Source organism: Ambystoma mexicanum, chromosome 3p, assembly GCF_040938575.1.
Source record: "Ambystoma mexicanum isolate Mex_15411 chromosome 3p, UKY_AmexF1_1, whole genome shotgun sequence".
Classification (NCBI taxonomy): Eukaryota; Metazoa; Chordata; class Amphibia; order Caudata; family Ambystomatidae; genus Ambystoma; species Ambystoma mexicanum.
This window is the reverse complement of record NC_090925.1, coordinates 111,205,769-111,225,000: the sequence shown is the minus strand read 5'-3', so window position 1 is coordinate 111,225,000 and position 19,232 is coordinate 111,205,769. Positions and strand designations below refer to the sequence as shown.

The window sequence follows — 19,232 nt, the reverse complement described above, 5'->3', positions numbered from 1 at the left end:
ATGAGTCTTGTGGAGGAGGATCTGAATGCATGTCCCGTGACACACCCCCCACCTCATAGCTCGCCTTCAAGAAGGGAGATTTCACCCTTCCCCCACACAGCTTCAGTCTTCTCCCAGCCGTGTGTGCACAGGCGAAGATATCTAACATTCCCTCTGCTCTTTGGGTCTACTTGACAGTTGTTTCAACCATAGTCACTTTTTACCAGTCCTCACCTGAACGCAGCTCACTATCAGCTAGCATGGGTGCCCTACTGCTCCTAACAGCACTTTTCGGTCAAACCAATATGTGCCCCTGGAGGGCACCCAGTAACATGTGCCATTTGCTATGTGGGAGCACACTGTGTAATAACTCTCTTGATTTTCACAAATTATGTATTTCTATCCGTAATGTTCACCACATAACTAAGTATTTTTCGCCTGTGTGTTTGCAATTTGCTGGTTATGTGTCCACCAGAGGTTTCCTTTGATTTCATTCAGAAAGTCCTTGTGTTGAATGTAAAGTTGTTTGACCTGTTTCTGTCTAGTTTGCTATCAGTAATATGTCAGCAAATCGATGTGAAAAACCGGAACCTCTACCCAGCATATTAGCAAGATCCACCAAAAAAGCCAAAGTATTAACCTTTCAACTATTGAAACCAAAGAAGATGTGCTGGAAAACTGCCATTTAATATTCCCTCAACCCCATAACTGAAGAGTCCTCATGAACCTCCAAGAACAGTTGTGGTGCAATCCCTTCTACAATCCGGACCATTTTCTGTGTGTTTCAGTTACACACACTGTGCATAGTCTGTGTTGGTGCCTTGCACATGAACAAAAGATGACTGAGTGCCATGTGGGGGGCATCCGAGTAGATGGCACAGTGCTTATGTACTTTGAGTGTGCAGCCCATTCACTAACTACGGTCCAATCAGATGGTCATTAGTCATATTTGGAGTTGAGTTGTACACAAAGTGCATGTGTTTACCACGTAAATACACTAAATACTGACCTACCGTTTCTAAGGATGTGTAATTATAATCTTGGATTGGAATATCACCAAAAAAGCCATTGAAGTCGCTCAAACTTTAGTCGAGCAGGAGTCATGGTTCTCTGCCAGGCACAAGGACTGACCTATGTTAGTAACAACTTGGCAGTAGGAAGGACTGAAAGACAATGTAGAGTGGGACTCCCTGCATCCTATGCATTCATAGCAACTCCAATCCAACTGGTGGCATCTGGACGTTTTTTCATCGAATGCAAATGCATCTAAGTCAGTTCCATCGAATTTTATTCAACGAAAATCATTTCCATCGAAATTACTTTTCTTTGAATAAAATTCTTTGGATTTCGATATGCAAGGGTTAGAATTAGGGTTGGGGTTAGGGCAAAGGTTAGAATTAGGGTTAGAATTAGGGTTGGGGTTAGGGCAAGGGTTAGAATTGGGGTTAGGGCAAGGGTTAGAATTAGGGTTAGGGCAAGGGTTAGAATTGGGGTTAGGGCAAGGGTTAGAATTGGGGTTAGGGCAAGGGTTAGAATTAGGGTTAGGGCAGGGTTAGAAGTAGGGATGGGGTTAGGGCAAGGGTTAGAATTAGGGTTAGGGCAAGGGTTAGAATTAGGGATGGGGTTAGGGCAAGGGTTAGAATTAGGGATGGGGTTAGGGCAAGGGTTAGAATTAGGGATGGGGTTAGGGCAAGGGTTAGAATTAGGGATGGGGTTAGGGCAAGGGTTCGAATTAGGGTTGGGGTTAGGGCAAGGGTTAGAATTAGAGTTAAAATTAGGGCAATGGTTAGAATTAGGGTCAGAGCAAGGGTTAGAATTAGGGTTAGGGCAAGGTTTAGGGTTAGGGCTAGGGTTAGAATTAGGGTTGGGATAGGGTTAAGGGGGGTGGGTGTAGGGGTTGGGGGGAAACCCCCCACCCCAATGTACAAAAAAACATTAAAACGTAACAAGGAGCTGGCCAGTGCCGACATTTCAGCACTGGACAGCTCCATGTAACGTTTTAACGTAGAAAATAAAAGCATCGAAATGCTATCTTTTACATTTAAAAGTACATATCCATTCGATGGAAAAGTTTCGATGGATATGTACTTTTAATGTAAAACATAGAATTTTGATACATTTATTTTCGATGCATTGTCTTTTCGATGCATCTTTTTCGATGCATAGACCATAAACCCAACTTGTTCCCTCAACAACTTCTCCCCAATACCATCGAGAAAGGAACTATGTATATTCTAAGCCAAGGAAATGGCAAAATTGCGTAATGTCTATTCCTGTCGACAATTAGTTGAATTACTTTTCTTGTGCATACTGTTCCATTGCTGCTCCCAAATGTGCCCATTTATAAGTGTTCATAAATAGCTTCACAAAGGAAGGTTGACAAAAGCAAATTCAGCCAAATATAACATGATTCTCGCATCACCAAGGTTGAACGAAATGTGGAAATGTCGACGAATTGGACCATAATTGAGAGAAATTGTCTGAGTTTGTTTTTAAACATATATATTTTGTAAGTATATATTTTCACATGATAAGAGCAATAATCTCCGTTACATTACACAAATGTATGGTACACATATTTTCAAAGTACATTTCCGAGAGGGCGACAATACAATATTGCAACTTTTTCGAACATTTGGATGAGTTCTTTCTCTGTTCCAGGAAAAGAGAAATTTAGTGATGGCATGCAGAAGGTGGTGTCCAGTCCATCCTTGACTTGACAAAAGGGGCCGGTTACGAAAGCGTCTCATAACTCTTTGTTGCTCCATTGGGTTCTGGCATTGAGCAGTTATTGGAATTGAACATGTTTGTAGAGTCTAAACAAGTTATGCAGGTTTCTTTTTGTTTTTGAAACCATTGCCTTTGGATTGTCTCCAAAAGGAACAACATGACATGGGAGACCCATGGGAGGCACTGTGTTTGCGTTTAAACGTAACACTGATGAAGCAGAATGGTTACAAGTGGTCAGGTTTCGAAACAAGTAAGTTGAAAATACAAACATGTGTTCCAATCAATTGAACTGATGATGATGATGATGGATACAAGTAAGTGTGCAGGCACCAGGTCAGGATGTTTGTTGTTGGGCCCTCCATGCTAGAAGAGAAGCTGATGTGAGGCCCTGTCATTGGGCTGCGCCATGTTGGAACCCTCCGGTCTGAACTCCGTGAAAGTTATGAATGGGTGATTACCTCCCGCTCCTGCTCACCTTGAAGTTCTCAAAGAAGCCCCCGCCACCGTTCTCCATCTTTTCGTCATCGCTCACCAACCCCATCATGCTCTGACTGCGAAGCTGCAGCTCCTCATACAGGCTCTCCATGAGGGCACCCCTGGTCCGCTCCTATGGTGATGGAAGGGGAACAAGAGCTTCTTAAATAAGAAATAAGAATAGAGAGAATAAAGAGTGGGAGGAACAAGTACTAGTATGTGTTCAATACAAATTTAAAAGAGGTGGAAAGTGAGTTACAGTGAGCATGTGGAGTTGGTAGAGTTCTAGGAACCTTGCAAACATATTTTGATAACATATAAATCTACAACTGAAATAAAATCACTTGGATACAAGCATTCCTCATCTACGTTACAGGTTCTGAGAAGACAGTACCTTTCTCCTACATCTTGCAAATTAACTTAAAGCCCATCTCATCTCTTTTAGTATAGCTACTACACCATAACGGAAGTACTGGATGCCTAGTTCACACCATCCAGGATCTAGCTCAGACCACAAAAGAACGCATTCACTCCTGTAAAACTCCACTCAATGTACATCTTCTTCTCACCCTCTCCTGTTTCAAAAGAACCACCCAGCCCAACTGTAAATGTAACCCAAGTAATACTCATTCCTTTAGTCACTGGATTGCCCCCTCCAAGTGTTTCTGGTCTCCTTATGCTCTGTAAAGTGCCATTCTGTTTCTTGAGGACTAGTAAATATATCTAATACCATCAATATTATGGTGGGTTAAAGCAGCATGATAAAACCCTCATACCCGAAATGTGAGCGTTGTGTAGGCCATTTCAGCTAACAAGCCATGCATGCCACAGAGGCACACCATAGTCATCCCTGAATGCTTACCTCGAGTTCAGACCTACTGACTAATGCATTGTGGGTATGAAAATTGTAAATGATTATGACCAGTTGCAAAGGGACTTTCAAAATTCTAATTTCAAACTCGTTTTAAATCCTTCTTTTGGATCTGTCTGCATTAAGTTCATACACGACACTGTTAAGGTCCATAATGAGTTTAAAAGTAACCCAATAAGCATTTACCCCTTGAAATTTCAAATGAAGCTGTTCCTCTTTTTAATCCATAAAATATCTTTTGAAGATTTAACCAAGTTTCTAAAAAAAAGCCTTTGAGGCGACCATGCTGTGTCATGCTATTACATGTTTCACCCAACTAAACCTTCCCTGATAGGACTGTGTTACAATTCCAGCTGTCCAGCATTCTTAACATAGTCAGTGCAATGTCTACGCATTCCAGAGGTTCGGCCACCACAAAGCTCACCCACCCATCTTACATGATCTCCCAGACAGCATGATGTATACATACACTAATTTCCTGTGTAAATATGCTAATTACAAATTAGTCTAGGTATGATAATATATATACACAACTGTAATACAATATACATTGTAATATCACCACACTCACCCCTGTCTTTTCCCATAATCCCGCACCATTCGTTGTTTATGTAATATACTGTTTTATTTCTGAGACATTTTCAATGTTTACCCTGCGTCGGTCAGACAGCCAAACAAAGCTGCCGATCGACTAACCTGGACACATGGGCCCCATTACAAGACTGGCGCTCCGGAAATAAGGGTGCCGGTAGCAACATACTGGCACCCTTTCTGGATCGCCAATCTAGGAGAATGCTTGCAGGGCCCGGTGCTCCTTGCAGGTCTGACCTGTCGGGAGCACCAGCCCCTGCGGGCATGGTTTTCATGGAAGCAACGGTGCCGGTGCTTCCTTGTCCCCAATCTTGTAATATCCCGGTGGTACCGGAATATCAGGCGGCAGAAACTGTGTTATGAAGTCGGCGGCAACCTGGTAATGAGGCCCATAGTGCACTCCGATGTCTTCTGTATCCAACCCTGAATAAAGAAGCTGAACAAAGTCCCAACAGATAGTCACAAATCATGTGCCATATTTAAAACGTTTGAACTTCTTACCAATTAATTGGTAATTAATTTCTTTCTTTATTTATGTTGTTTTTATGTGCTTTTAAGAAATGTTGGTCTCTGTTTATTTTCACATGTTACATGGTTTTGATGTCAATGAATTCGGCAGCTATGAATTTTTGATATATCATCAAGGAGGTTGGGGTATCTATCATTGTTCAATATTCAAATTGATTTCATTATGATGCACACCTTTTTCAGATGTTTCCATGGTCTTAAATGCCTTTTATGACGGAGTATTACAGATTTACTTTTTCTAATAAATGTAGTCTATGAATGCTAAAGAAATTATATTTGGGACACTTTGACCGCTCTTCATGGTCTCTCCTTTTTTGTAGTTTGATTCAAGTGTTTGACCTAATTGGCACTCAAAGGTGTCTGGGTTCACCGTTAATGTTCTTTATGCTCTGAATACAAACATAGTATGTCACATCCTTATAAGATGATGACAATTAAAACATTGATTGAAATAACGCTACCAATTTCAATACATACTTCATAAAAACACTAAGACTAATTACAAGTATGGCGGTGCAGGATAATTTGGTGGTAACAGAATTTACTGCCACTTTTCCCACATCTTCATACTACGAGAATGGCCCTGAAGTTGGGGGGTTTACCTCCAGCATCATGTTGGAGGTCAATCCTCCCACTTCCTGCCACAAATTGGCAAACATGGTGGAATTAGCGCAGCAGTAATTCTGCCGGTGGTAGTTCCACCAAAAATTCCCAATAGAGCCAAATGGACTCTCAAAAAATGGGGATGACCTTCGCCAATTGTAATCCGGCAGTAATTCCACCGGACCAAGTCGCAGTAACAGTAACTCCGTTGGGTGGCATTCCGGCGGATTTACCGCCAGATTACTGCCCAGTTCGTAATGAGTCCCAATGTATGTTCCAATGTTCATTCATGCGTTTGGGGAAAATGTTTTGAACTTTACAGATGGTTCCAACATAACAGATGCTTCTCTCAATCTCCTCCCTTTTCTAGTTTATTTACAACCTCAATTATTTGGGACTTGATTGCTAGCCTCATGAAAGTGTCTTACTGGGGGATCTTGCATTATTTCGAATGTCTCTTATGTTTGCCAATTCTCTCATTAGTTGATCTTATTGTCTCAATCTCATATTTTTCCTCATGGGCATTTTAAACAATACACTGCACATTTTGATGAACACGTGGGATAACACTGCAGTGTGATTATTTTCACCTGCAAGTGGGTGATATAACACTGGTCCTGAAATCACATTGTTGCAATTTTCACAATTTAAACAATAATATGTGCCCATTTTCAGTGTACTCAAGAAGGTTGGCATTCTGTATGAATGTTGCATCTGCTCATACAAAAATATCCCTTTAGTTAGGGCATCTTTTGTAAGGACCTCTAGTGTAATTTTACAAATGCTATGCAATTTGTTTCCTGATGGGGTAGATGACATCTTTCAATACTGGACCAAATGTGGTGATGAAAAATCATTTCATCTTTAAAAGTAATATTCTGAAGCGCTTTTAATAGACCTCGTCTAGATTTTTGTAATGTATTTATTATGGGATTTTTCCAATAATGCCGCAGGATATTTGCTCGAGTTCAATTTCTCTTTTAAACAATTTGATTAATTGTGAAAATCCTAAATATTGAGGCATATTTTTGTGACCTCAGAAGCGGCTTGCATGGTAAGCTTTTAAAGGGATTTTGTGAGTGATTTGAATCCCATCTTAAAAATGAATTCCTGTCAGTATCTTAATGATGCTCTTTAAAATGAAATCCAATTGTTTTACAAAATCCTGCAGTGCCCAAACATGCGATCTTTATCTCTAAGGCCATAACAGTGAACTTGATTGTGGCATATGTCGTATTCACAAATAGAATAAAATGTCAATGTGCTTGATCCACCTGACCAGAACTACATCATATATATATCTGAACCAAATCAAACCACCTACTTTCAGTTCACATTGTTTCCCCTATGATGGCACACACCCTACCCCCATTTATGTTCATTTTACTTGCTAGCAGAACAATTTATGCATAACAAAAGGTTGTAATAGTTCATCAATGTACACCCATACACAAACATTTGTCTGTTTGTCCCACATAAAACCTGAAAGTATTGGAGAAAGGATAAAGCGTTGTGCTGAATAATTGAAATCAAGCATTGATGCATTTGTGGATTTTGAAAAATGTATCCAAATAATTGATTTGAAATTACAATTCTTGAACACAAGTGAATTTCATTTTACAGTGCATCATAAAGATACTGACAGTAATTCATTTCTAGGATTGGATTCATATCACCCACAAAGTTTGTTGAAAGGCTTACCAGGTTAGCCGTTTCTGAGATCACGAAGAATACACACCAATAATCAGAATGTTCACAATGAGTGAAATTGTTTAAAGGAGAAACTGAAATTGCTCAAGTAGCCTGCAGCCTTTTTGGCACAAGCCCATAACAATGCATTCTAATAATCTGGAGGAGACCTATTAAAACAACATCCAAATATTACATATAACGATGAATTGATCATCATCACCACATATGGGCCAGTATCAAAAGATGTCATTATACATCTAAAAATGTACAAAAGATCACTTGTAAAAGACTACCTAATTTAAGGGATCATTTGATACAAGCAGAAATTATATCCATAGCAAATGACGACCGTATTAAGTTCACCAAAAACGGGCACATACCCTTGTTTAAGTTCTATAGATTGCGATCATGTGATTTCTTATTCAGTGTTATATAACAATTTTTCAAATGACGAAACCCCACTGAAGTGTTAGTCTGCATGGTTATCAAAAAGGTTCAGTCTATTGTGTAAAATGAACATGAAGAAAATATATGTGGATAAAACAATAAGATCAACTATGGAGAGGATTGGCAAACACGAAAGGACTATTCGGAATAAAAATACAAGATCCCCAGTGCCAGGACACGTATTTGAAACTATCCATAAGGTCACACAAATCAAGTTCCGAATAATTGAGATTGTAAATATGAGGAAAGAAGGGTTTATTATTTTGGGATGCTTTTAGATATCTAAACTTAAAGCCATTTCCCCAAATGCATGCATACAGATTAGAACTTACGTTGTTTGGAATGAAGTATTCATTGGAATGTTTTGCACAATTTTCCATCAACATTTAAACTATCATAATAATGAAAAGGTATAACAGTTCATATTCTCAAAACACTTGTGAAATTAACTCCTTATGAAGTTTACTTTAGGTATATTGAAAGTTTGATTGATACTGTTCGTGACATTATGTAAAATAAAAGTATTCAGCACACACTGGTAAGTAGTTTCAAGTATTGTGGTTATGGTGCATGATTTTGTGAACCTTTGTTGAGAATTTGTCCATCTTATGTTATGCTATGTTATTGTGATGTAGACCATGCACTGCTGCCCTTTCCATGGTCTCTTGGCGCTATGGCAGATCTGAAAAGGAAGGAGGGCTCCGGAGTAGTTAGTAGGATAGATTGGGAAAGCACAAGAGAGCTTTGTTGTGCTGTTGGTAGCCAAGTTCTGATTGGACTCTCGGCCCTGCGGCCCGTGGCCGGGAGGAAATTGTCCCTGGAGAGTGGGGGGCGGTTTCTGCCCATACCTGGGCCTGGTTTGAAGAAAATAATAATAATTTGGAAAATACATATCTTTAAAATATAAAAATAACACCTGCAACGGCATAATTCATCGATTTATTTGCATGCATGATGCGTGCATCATAAATTATGATGCATGCATCATTCACATGCTGCTGCATCACACAAAGGTGAGGGGCCGGGGCCGCTACTGGGCTGGCGGCTATCACTGTGCCCCCTGGAGTTGCTGTGCTGTTGTATCAGTGATAAATATGTATTAGTGATATTAGTGATAAACTACCAATTTTAGGGTAGAATAAGCATCCATTTCGGACTATGTATTTTGTTTTTCGCAAGTTGCAGTAATAGCATGTTTTTTGTTCTGCCGTTGTCTCTGTTACGATCATCACAAGACATTCCATCTCGGTGTCCTCGGTCACTTGACAAAATCTTTGTGCCTAAAAGCTTCTGTACAGTGTAGACATATTTGAACATAGCACATCAAGTGGCCACTGACTTCATAGTGCCACAAGGAATGCGTTGTTGTAATGTGTCTATCTTTCCCATCCCACTGGCATGCTGTTCAGGATGTTTGTTTGCATGTAAGAGGTAACGAGTATGGGATGTCCTGTGAGTGCGCTGCTTTCCCTATTTTGCCAACCTCTGTAGCCTGAAAGTAGATGCATGCAGGCTGAACGTGCAGCCAACTCTGCACCAGACCTGCAGATGAACTTAACTAGTCTGCTGTTAAATCTCTTTCAAGTTTGATAGTTTCAATTACAGAATAATTGCTCATTCTACTATAGCCGATATGATAGCTCAGTGGGTTGAGCGTTCACTGCTGCGATGAGTGTCTGATCTGCAGGTTCAAATCCCAGCAAGGCCATCTCAGCCTTTCATCCTTCTTAAATCGATAAATGAGTACCAACACAGACTGGGTGATATTGTATGCATATTTGTTCTATAAAAAAGAGTTTAGGCGTAAGTGCTATACAATAACATATTATCATTTGGCCTTGGACGTCTGCTTGCATTCACAGTAATTTGACAATATGGATCTATACACACAGATATTATTGATACATATGATGATCCATTCTTGTATGAAATGTATATCACATTAGTGAAATCATAACCATATTTTTCGTAGTGTACTTAGAAACCATGCCATTTGATGCCACTTCCTATTTAGTCAAGGGGTGAAAGGTCATGGTTCATCGGTTCCCGGGATGTCACTTTGGGGTGGGATCAAATGACATTGATTCTGGTGATGTCATCAGAGGTCAAGGGTCGTGAGGCGAGGGTGGGTCACATTTTTGAGGTGAGGGGTGGGCCACTTTTTTTTTTCGGTGTCCGGGCCTATTTCTTGTCCCAGTCCGACCATGGTAGCTTCAGTTCGGAACAATCGGTCACTGTGAGCTGGGTTTGCTTTTAGTTGGTATTCATTTGGTGGTGTTTTGCTGTATGGGTGTGTGTCTGTGTGTGTGTGGGGTGGTTTGTGTTTCTGTTATTTTAGTTTTCTGTAGTGCGTTTGGTTTGGTTGGGTGTTGTAGAGTGTGCAGTCTCTGGTGGTTTCAGGTTTCTACTGTGGTAGAGGTATGGGTGAGGTTGGTGGTTGAGAGCCAGTATGAGAAACTGGTAGGTTTTTAGAAGGGTTAGTGATGGGTGCAGTCTGTGCGCTTCTCTGTGATGGTTCCATTGACTTGGCTTGCTTCTAATCCTTGCATGGTTGTTTGTCCTAAAACAACAATTTTGCTGAGATGCATGAGAATGCTGATTCACCAAATTTCAACTTAGAGTACTGCTTTGGTTCAAGGAGAAAATCATTGCTAAACCTCATTGTTCGATTTGGTTTGTAGGTGGAGATTTGTTCCTGTATGAATTCTGCTCCATGGCCATGGATTGCACTGTGGGTTATGCAGAGGGTTTTTGAAGAAGATTCTTTATTGGTCTGGTAGCCAGTGTATGGTTCTTAGCGCTGGTGTGATGTGCTCTCTCTTAGTGAGTTTGAGGAGTAGTCTTGCTGCTGCTGTATTCTCTAGTTTTTTGGTGAGGTGGTCTGGCATTCCGATAGATGCTGTTGGCATAGTCTATTTTTGACATGAAAAGGGAGATGCCAGTGAGTGTTCTATGTGGAAAGTCGAGGAAAGGTAATATCCATTTAATTGTGCATAGGTGGTAGAAGCACTTCTTTACTAATACGTTGACTTGTGGTTCTAGTGTCAAGTCATTTTCCATTAGTAGTCTGAATTTGTAACTACTTTGGAAGTTTCGGCCGATTTCCCATTTTGGTAGGTTATGGAATGTAGGGTTGGTTCGATGGGTTGCTGGGTGTGATCATGATTTCTCTTTTGCCTGGGATGAGATTAAGGTTGTTAGTGCTCATCCATTCGTTAAGGCATTCTGTGAGGCAGGTGATATGGGTTCAGCCAGGCTCTCCACTCATGTTAAGTTTGTAAATGTGTGTCGTCTGCATAATTGTAGCAGTTGCGGCCATGTCTTTTGAGGAGATTGACTAGTGGGATCATGTAGATGTTAAAGAGCAGTGGCGACACTGATGAACCTTGTTGAACCCCGCAGGTTGTTGTTGGTATGCAAACATAGAAACACAAACTATCTGAGTAGACCACGTGAACATGTTGGCCTATCAGCAGCTATGTTTGACCGTATCACAGAAGCAGGGTAAACATTGAAAATGTCTCTGAAATAAAACACTAACATAAACAATTTATCTCATGAATGCTGCGAGCGGTAAGGAATGACAGAAAGGGAAAGAAGTGAGTGTGGTGATATTACGATGTATATTGATGTATTACAATTGTGGGGCTATTATCATACACAGGCTCACTTGTAATGAGCACATTTATGCAAAAAATTATTTTATGTGTCACAAATATGAGAAAGATAAAGACGTATGGGTGAACTTTGAAAGAAGTTGAACATCTGAACTGTATACATTTTTCAAGGCCGTAAAATTAATGTTTGAAACTTTAATTGTATCAAATAAGCGTATCAGTGATGTATGATATGTTATTTGCATCCGCTTGAAGACTGTCTGGGTGACCGATACATGTAGCGGCGTGCACACCTTGATCACCACAAAGGATTACTTTAAAAATTAACTAAATCTTTAAAAAAATTGTATAGTTTAAAAAGAATAAATTCATAATTAGAAAATTCTCGTGGTTATTGCTTATTGTGTTACATACAAACACATTAGCCAGACTGTTAGAAGTTTGTGGATGAACTTCATGGCTATGAAGACTAGCTAAAAATCACTTTTGCTCCATAAAATTGTGTTTTATACAAAGCTTTACCAACCCAACCCAAGACAGGATACTCCAAAGGATGAGGACAAGCACAAAGAAATGTCACCCTCATTAGGGATCATTAGTGTGGTATATTTGGACATGCATTGAGGTAGATGAGCAAACACCATCAGTGTTACATGTCAAAAAAGTGTCTGTCTTACTCATAACGCTGTGGCATGCGTGCTTGTTAGTTGAAATGGCCTTTTCTACTGTCACATTACGATAGATGGAAGTTTTTCATACATTCTTTATGCTCACCATAACTTTGATGGTGTTTAATAAACATGCCTCAATGCTCCAATCAAAAGGATGTCAGACTGCACCATATTAATGACCTCATGGAGATTGAAAGGCATATGAGGTTATGTGCATCCTTGTGCTCTCCTAGAAGACAGAAAATGTGACCCTTTCAGCTAATTTGCATACCCATAAAACATTGAGCAATGTCTCAGAACTGGAGGTGAACTTCCAGGGATGGTTACTTGGTGGTGCTGTGGCATGGCATGTGGGCTTATTAGCTGAAAAGGCCTATTCTACTCTCACATTTCATTTAGATGGGATATTTGATATATTTTATTAACCCACCATAACTCTGATAGGGTTTGGTATGTTAACTGGTCCTCAGGGAACAAAAGATTACAGAGAGTAAGGTTATCAAAAGCACTTGGAAGGCGCAATTCAGTGACCACTGACATGAGTATTACTTGGGGTGCATTTATAGTTGGGCAGAGTGGCATCATATGGGCCTCATTATAAGTTTGGTGGTATCTTGGCTGTAAATATGGTAATACTGCTGCATTTAACCCGCATCGCCCAACTTGTAATGAGGCCCTAAAGTCTTTAAGAGGGAGAAGGCGAGAAGAAAAGTTAAGTTGACGTTAGAGTTTCAGAGGAGTGGGTGAATTCTTTGACAGTATGTGCTTGTAATGGATGGTTGGATCTAGGAGTCTGTAACTTATGTTATGGCGTAGTGGCTATGCTTGAGGAGATGTGGTTTAAGTTGATTTGCAAGATGTAGGAGAAAGTGGCTGTCCTCTCAGAACCTGTAAGATCTATATATACACGTACCTGAACTATGTGACCTAAGGTGAAACAGAAAGTAATGCAACAAAGTTGATTCAAAAAGACAACAGGGTGTTAACTACCAAAGTAATTTATTTTGAAACTTGCATAGCTCCTTGTGCAGAAATCATAAATCAGAAACACACATATGAACAGACAAGGCATTCTAGGCATGAATTCTTAAGCTGTCATGTTTTTCCAGGAGCTTCATTCTTCTTATGCCTCATAACATGATCTGAAGATTATGAAAGCTTGCAAATAAATCACTTTGTTAGCCCCACTAAAATATCCTCCTATTGTCTGTTTTTGGAGCAAGACTAGAATATATACATACTAGTGTACAGGCCGTGTACACCAGCCAAAGTGCGGGTTTTCATTGACACAGTCAGACCACTATATATCCTAAGCCTACAGCTCCCTCTAGCAGTGACACCAGGCGAAGCTATGCGAATCGGACCACTGTAAAGCTAGGTGACTTGGACCACTGTATACCCTAAGGCAACAGCACATCTAGCGAAGCACTCTGTGCATTCGGGCAGCCTCTACTATGCAAGACGGCATCAGGCAAACATCCATCTTGCCTTTTATTATAAGTAGAATTGTGACAAATCTGACGATGTCGTCCCTTCTCTCCTAGGGGGAGACCTTTCCCATGGGGCCAGGGCGGTGCATCCACAGAACAATAGTGCCCCTGGGGGTGGTGCAAAGAGGGAGGATTTTGTGGGAAGGAATCCCTTTATGGCAGGGTTGTCCAACTCCAGGCTTCGAGGGCTGAATCCATGTTTGATTTTCAGGGTACCGCTCATTAATATTCATGAGATAAATTTGCATACAATGATCCTAAATGTATGCACATTTTTATTCATGAATATTAATGAGGGATATCCTGAAAACAGTCAGGTTTCCGGCCTTTGAGGCCTACCTGCTCTGTGAGATTAGGGACGGCCATTATCGGAGAATGTGCTATGACCCTGCATCAATACATCCACCCCTTCTCCAAACATAAATCCTCCTACCCCCTCTTTACACAGAGCCAATGTGTTTTGTTGTTAAGTCAGACAATACAAAATACCTGACAAGACTGAAAGACCCAAAAGCACAAAGTATCATTAAAATGGTTTTGAGACTGGTACTGTGAAGAAGATGATGACCAGGAGTCAGAGGATCACTCTTGTGAACCAGTGTGAGCGGTCTAGCTTCCCAAGACCAGTGATTGGCCCAAGGCAGTACAACAATCCCACGCAGGCATTAGAATGGAGCTCAGCTGGGACGCTAGAGAGAGAATGATCCTCTAAGGAGGAACAGTGGGAGCCATGTACCTGAGCAGCAGACCAAATGGGGAAACAGGACTGAAAGAACTGGAGTGCCTGAGCATGGTCCAAGATTAGAGGACTACTTGGGCTACTGCCGAGCGAATCCTTTGGGCGTCCCAGGATCCGGTGAACCGCGAGACAGAGGGAACACAACTGGGAAGAGTAGAGCCGCTGCAGAACCCGTTTGTCACCTGACCACTACAGGAGCCTCAGGAAGGGACGCTGCTGAATGGGAAACACTTGTACCTGCGCCAAAGACACAAACAGTACGCAGATTACTCAAGAGGTCCGGGGGAGCAACGGGTGGACCCAGGAAATGAGGACCAGGGACCCTGAAATCGATAAGAAGTTGAACACAAGAGGGTCTGGGACTCCGAATGAAAAAGCAACAAATGACAAAGAGTTGTATGCTTGGCAGGAGAGTGAACCAAGCAGACAAAATGCTACAATGCGAGTCTGTGACCCGCACCCAAATAAGGAATCGAGAATAAAAAGGCCTGGTGCCCTGAACAGAAAAGAAGCAAACAAGGAAGAGGTGTGAGCTTGGCATGGAAGTAAACCAAGCAGGTATTACACTTCAGTGTGAGTCTGGGACCGGCACCCATATTAGAAACCAAAGTTTAAAGTGACAAAGGGTAAGAGGGTATGGGACCCTGCGAGAGAAATCGAGACAGTCCATAAGAAGACACTGGTTTGGCAGTAGAGTGATCCAAGCCCTATAAAGTACTGCAAGTCTAGGACGCACATCCAGATGTGAGGTTGAGAATAGGAGTCAAGAACTCTGAAACTGGTAAAAGGAATCCTACACTTGGTAGCGGAGTAGGTCAAGCTGGTAGAATAAAGAAGTGTAGATCCATATTAAAAAAGGTATCCTACACTTGGAAGCAGAGTGTGCCTAGAGGCTGGGATAAAAGAACTGTGCATACGTTGTGAAAAACCAGAGGGTGTTTCATAACCTAGTCCCCAGGGATCCCATACTCAGGTGGCCAGGGAAAGGCCATTGCTTTTGGATCCTGACCCTGGGGGTAGACAAGTGAGGGAGGATCACCTGGGTAGGGGGTCCTCTGGGAGTGCGGCAGAAGCACCCAATGGTGAGATATTGTATCCCCCTTTTCCCACAACCAATCTAACCCCTATACCTGCTTATTTTCTGGGAAACTGCAACTGCCATAATTCCTCCCCACTTTGTCTTAACACTAGTACTTCACAGAGAAAGATGAGGAATGAGGTCAGAAAGATTACCTCCCCTGGCTTGCATTGGCCCTGTCCCTGTAATGAGGCCAGGTAGATTCTGCCACGTAACTCCAACAAGGTACACCTGACACTTATTAACACTCCCTGTGAAGATAAAAGGTGGTGCACACAAGCACACTTTGAGCGAGGCTGGGTACGATAAGGAACAGCTCCTCCGAGGCTGATGCGAACCAGGCTGTGGACGTTGGAAGGCCAACAAGCTGATCGACAGTTGAGAGGATCAAGAGAAAGCCAGGCAACATTTCCATGCTTTAGGGATGCAGTGAGCATTCGAAAAGCAAAGCCGAGTGAGCGGATGAAAGAAACCTTCAGGTTGCCAGAAAGCAGCCCGCAATCGTCCTGGGTGAATGTCAGAGTTGGGGAGGAGCAGAGGAGGCATTGGTTACGGCCTTGAGCTTCAGGAAAAAGATGAAAGAAATCCAATTAACACGATCAGTGAGTTATCGAAGGGAACAATAGTCTGGTTGATGTTAAAGGGAAAGTGACTGTAATTTGAAAGTTGTAGGTTGTGCGTGAGCCGATAAAACGCGAATGAAGAGGACAAGTGTTGAAAGGAAAGAATACAAAGTAACAGAGTGGTCCTGCAAGGTGAAGCCGCACATTCGAAAGTCTCTGAAATGTTATGAGGTTTTGAAAGATATTACAGCAGAGAGCAAAGAAAAGAAAGTAACTGCGATAAAGAAAGTTGTATATGAGGAAAGTGAAATATGTGAACTGTGAATAAACCAAGAGGGCAAAATATGAGAACTATGGAAAAGGCTAAGAGGGCACATTAAAGAGTATACAAACTTCAAGTACCAAGAGGCATTGGTGCTGGAAGAGAAGATTATGAATTGAAATGTTGTTGGAAAAAGAGGTTGAAGTGGTCATGCAGCAGTCTATGTGAATTACTTGCAATTTTGAAAGTCTTCAACAGTGAAAAGATTTGTTAGTTAAAATGTGAGGAAGGGAACCCCGACAAAGGAAAGGCAGGCTCGGGCCCAGCAGAGGGAAGCCTGTACAGAACTGTGTGATAAAGTGAAAACGAGACAGGCTTGAGCCCAGAAAAGAGGGAAGCCTGTGCAGAACTGTGAGAAATTGAAAAAGTGAATGTGAACTCAATTTTTATGTCTACGTGGGCGAAGCCCAAGGAAATGATTGAACTACCAGAAGATGGAAGCCTAAGATTAAAATGTTGAACTTTACAGTAAGCCACAGTGTGCAAGACTGATAGAATTGTGCCATTCACCTATCCTTTGTGTTTCAAGAGACTCTTAAGACCCGTGGGGTTGAACCTGGGGAAGGGTGTTGATACTGAAGGCATTCCTCATCCGGGGTGGGTAGCTCAGCTGCAACGTGTTCACCTTGGAAACAAGATGACATGAAGCAACACAGGTTCCATCCCCGGGTCCACGCTTAGAAACCGCTGGGTATTAAGCGTGTTATAAATACGTAACTAAGAGACATATTCCTGTAACAGCGCCACAATGCTGTGCTTAGCACTTTAAAAATGCAAAAAATAAATCAAATAAAATTCTGGCATTTTATTTTGAGACACTATTTTCCTTTTTGTATTCCCTTAACACATTTGTCATTTTGAGAAGGGGGGCAAGGATAGGTTTTCTTAGTATAGGCCTTTTTTTATTTTGACCAGACTGACTTGGACATATTTATTTTTTGTTTAATGGTTGAGATTACTCCCATTTTAGAGTTAGGGCCAGTTAGGAAATCTACCAACCCAAATAAAATATTACATAACAGTTTTTGAAACTTGTATCCATTGTGTCTGTGTCTACGGCTCAATACCATGCCTTCCTCAAACCGTGTTAAAAAAAAATCCTACACTTGGCAGCAGAGCATGCAAGTTGGTGGGATAAAGAACTGTGAATCCATGTTAAAAGGAATCCTACACTTGGCAGCAGAGCATGCAAGTTGGTGGGATAAAGAACTGTGAATCCATGTTAAAAGGAATCCTGCGCTTGAAAGCGGGGTGTGCACAATGGGCGGGATAAAGATCTGTGAATCCAACAATTTTATCCTTGTGGTTAACCCAGTGACATTTTACCAAAAGGGGCTCAGGAGTCCTAAACAAAGGTAAATAAGATACAAGGAAATCTAAGGGAGAGGAGCAATACCCTAGTGTTGAAAACTGTTTTAACGTTTTCTCATTGCTTTTTATCACCATAGAGAATGGGATCTTTTCTGTTGATTGATTATATTTCTGGACACGGTTTGCTTTCTCATCACTTTTTACTACCAGGGAGACTGGGATTTTTTCTGTTGGTTGAAACCACAACAAACACTTTTACTTTGAGAAGAGATCATCCTTGCATAGTTGTTTTAGGTTATTAGTGTTAGGGACAGAGGTAGGTTTTGAGTCACGAAAGAGTGACAAACATTTTAGTTTTGGACATCCTGACAATGACACATTAAGGTAGGGAAACCCCCCTTAGTTTTAGGGAGAGAAGCTTTTTTCCAACCCTTTCGTGATCAATAAAAGTCTATACCCAAAAGTATACCACCATTGTGTCAGAGTCTTGCTATAAAAAACACACACATTTCTACTATGATTGTAGCACTACAAAAACCATAGAGAGCGTGTATACAATTGCCCAAGCACACAAGACCCTGCTAACTCTTTGTTAAAATCAAATCGTCTTTATTTTAACTTCAGCGTGCAACACACAATATAAGACAAGCAGGGGCAAATTATGCTACTACTCACATGACAGACAAGTCTTCAAAAGACATTCACCCTCCTGGGTGGACTAGCGCCACGCATTCTGCCCGATTCCCACCCGATTCGTCAGGCTATTCTCGATCGAGAATAGCCTGACGAAGCCCGATATTGGGGGTGGGGGTGGAGGTAGGATGGGTGGAGATGGTGGAGACAGGGGGCACGGTGGGCTGGTGTGGGGAAAAGAAAGTAGCTGTAGGGTAGTTGTGTATAGAGAGTGCAGGTAGGATGGGTGGGGGTAGAGAGAGTGATGGTAGGGTGGTGTTAGGTAGAGTAGAGGCAGCATGGGGGGGTTAGAAAGAGTAGAGGTAGGGTGTGTGGCGGTAGATAGAGCAGAGATAGGGTGGGTGAGGGTTAGACACAGTGGAGGTAGATTGCGTGGGGATAGGGGGAGTGGAGGTTGGGTGTAGAGGGAGGGTACGGTGGGTGAGGTTAGAAAGCGGTTAGGATGAGTGGGTGGAGGTAGAGAGAGTGGGGGTAGTGTGGGTAGATGGGGTAGAGAGTGGTGAGAGGGGTAGAGAGAGTGGTGGTAGGGTTGGTTGGTGGGTAGCGAGAGTGGGGGTAGGGTGGTTGGTGGTGGAAAGAGTGGGGGTAGAGTGGTATGGTGGGGGCAGAGAGAGTGGGTGTAGGGTGAGTTGGGTAGAGAGAGTGGGGTAGGTTGGGTGGGGATAGGGTGGTTGGCTGAGGGTAGGGTGGGTGGGTGAGAGTGGCGGTAGGGTAGGTGGGTTGTGGTAAAGAGATTGTGGGTAGGTTGGGTGAGTGGGGGTAGGGTGGGATGGTGGTGGTAGTGATGGTGGGGGTAGGGTGGGTGGATGAATGATGGTAGACAGGGTGGGAGT

At 41.9% G+C, this 19,232-nt stretch overlaps 1 protein-coding gene across 1 annotated transcript in view; it reads right to left on the bottom strand.

The window, feature by feature from the left end:
- LOC138580135 (rap1 GTPase-activating protein 1-like) overlaps positions 1-19,232 on the bottom strand; it is a 713,312-nt gene that overhangs the window by 145,726 nt on the left and 548,354 nt on the right. The window contains exon 17 of the mRNA XM_069650446.1: positions 3,185-3,316. Coding sequence (XP_069506547.1) covers positions 3,185-3,316 — 132 coding nt within the window. The remainder of the gene's footprint in view (positions 1-3,184; positions 3,317-19,232) is intronic.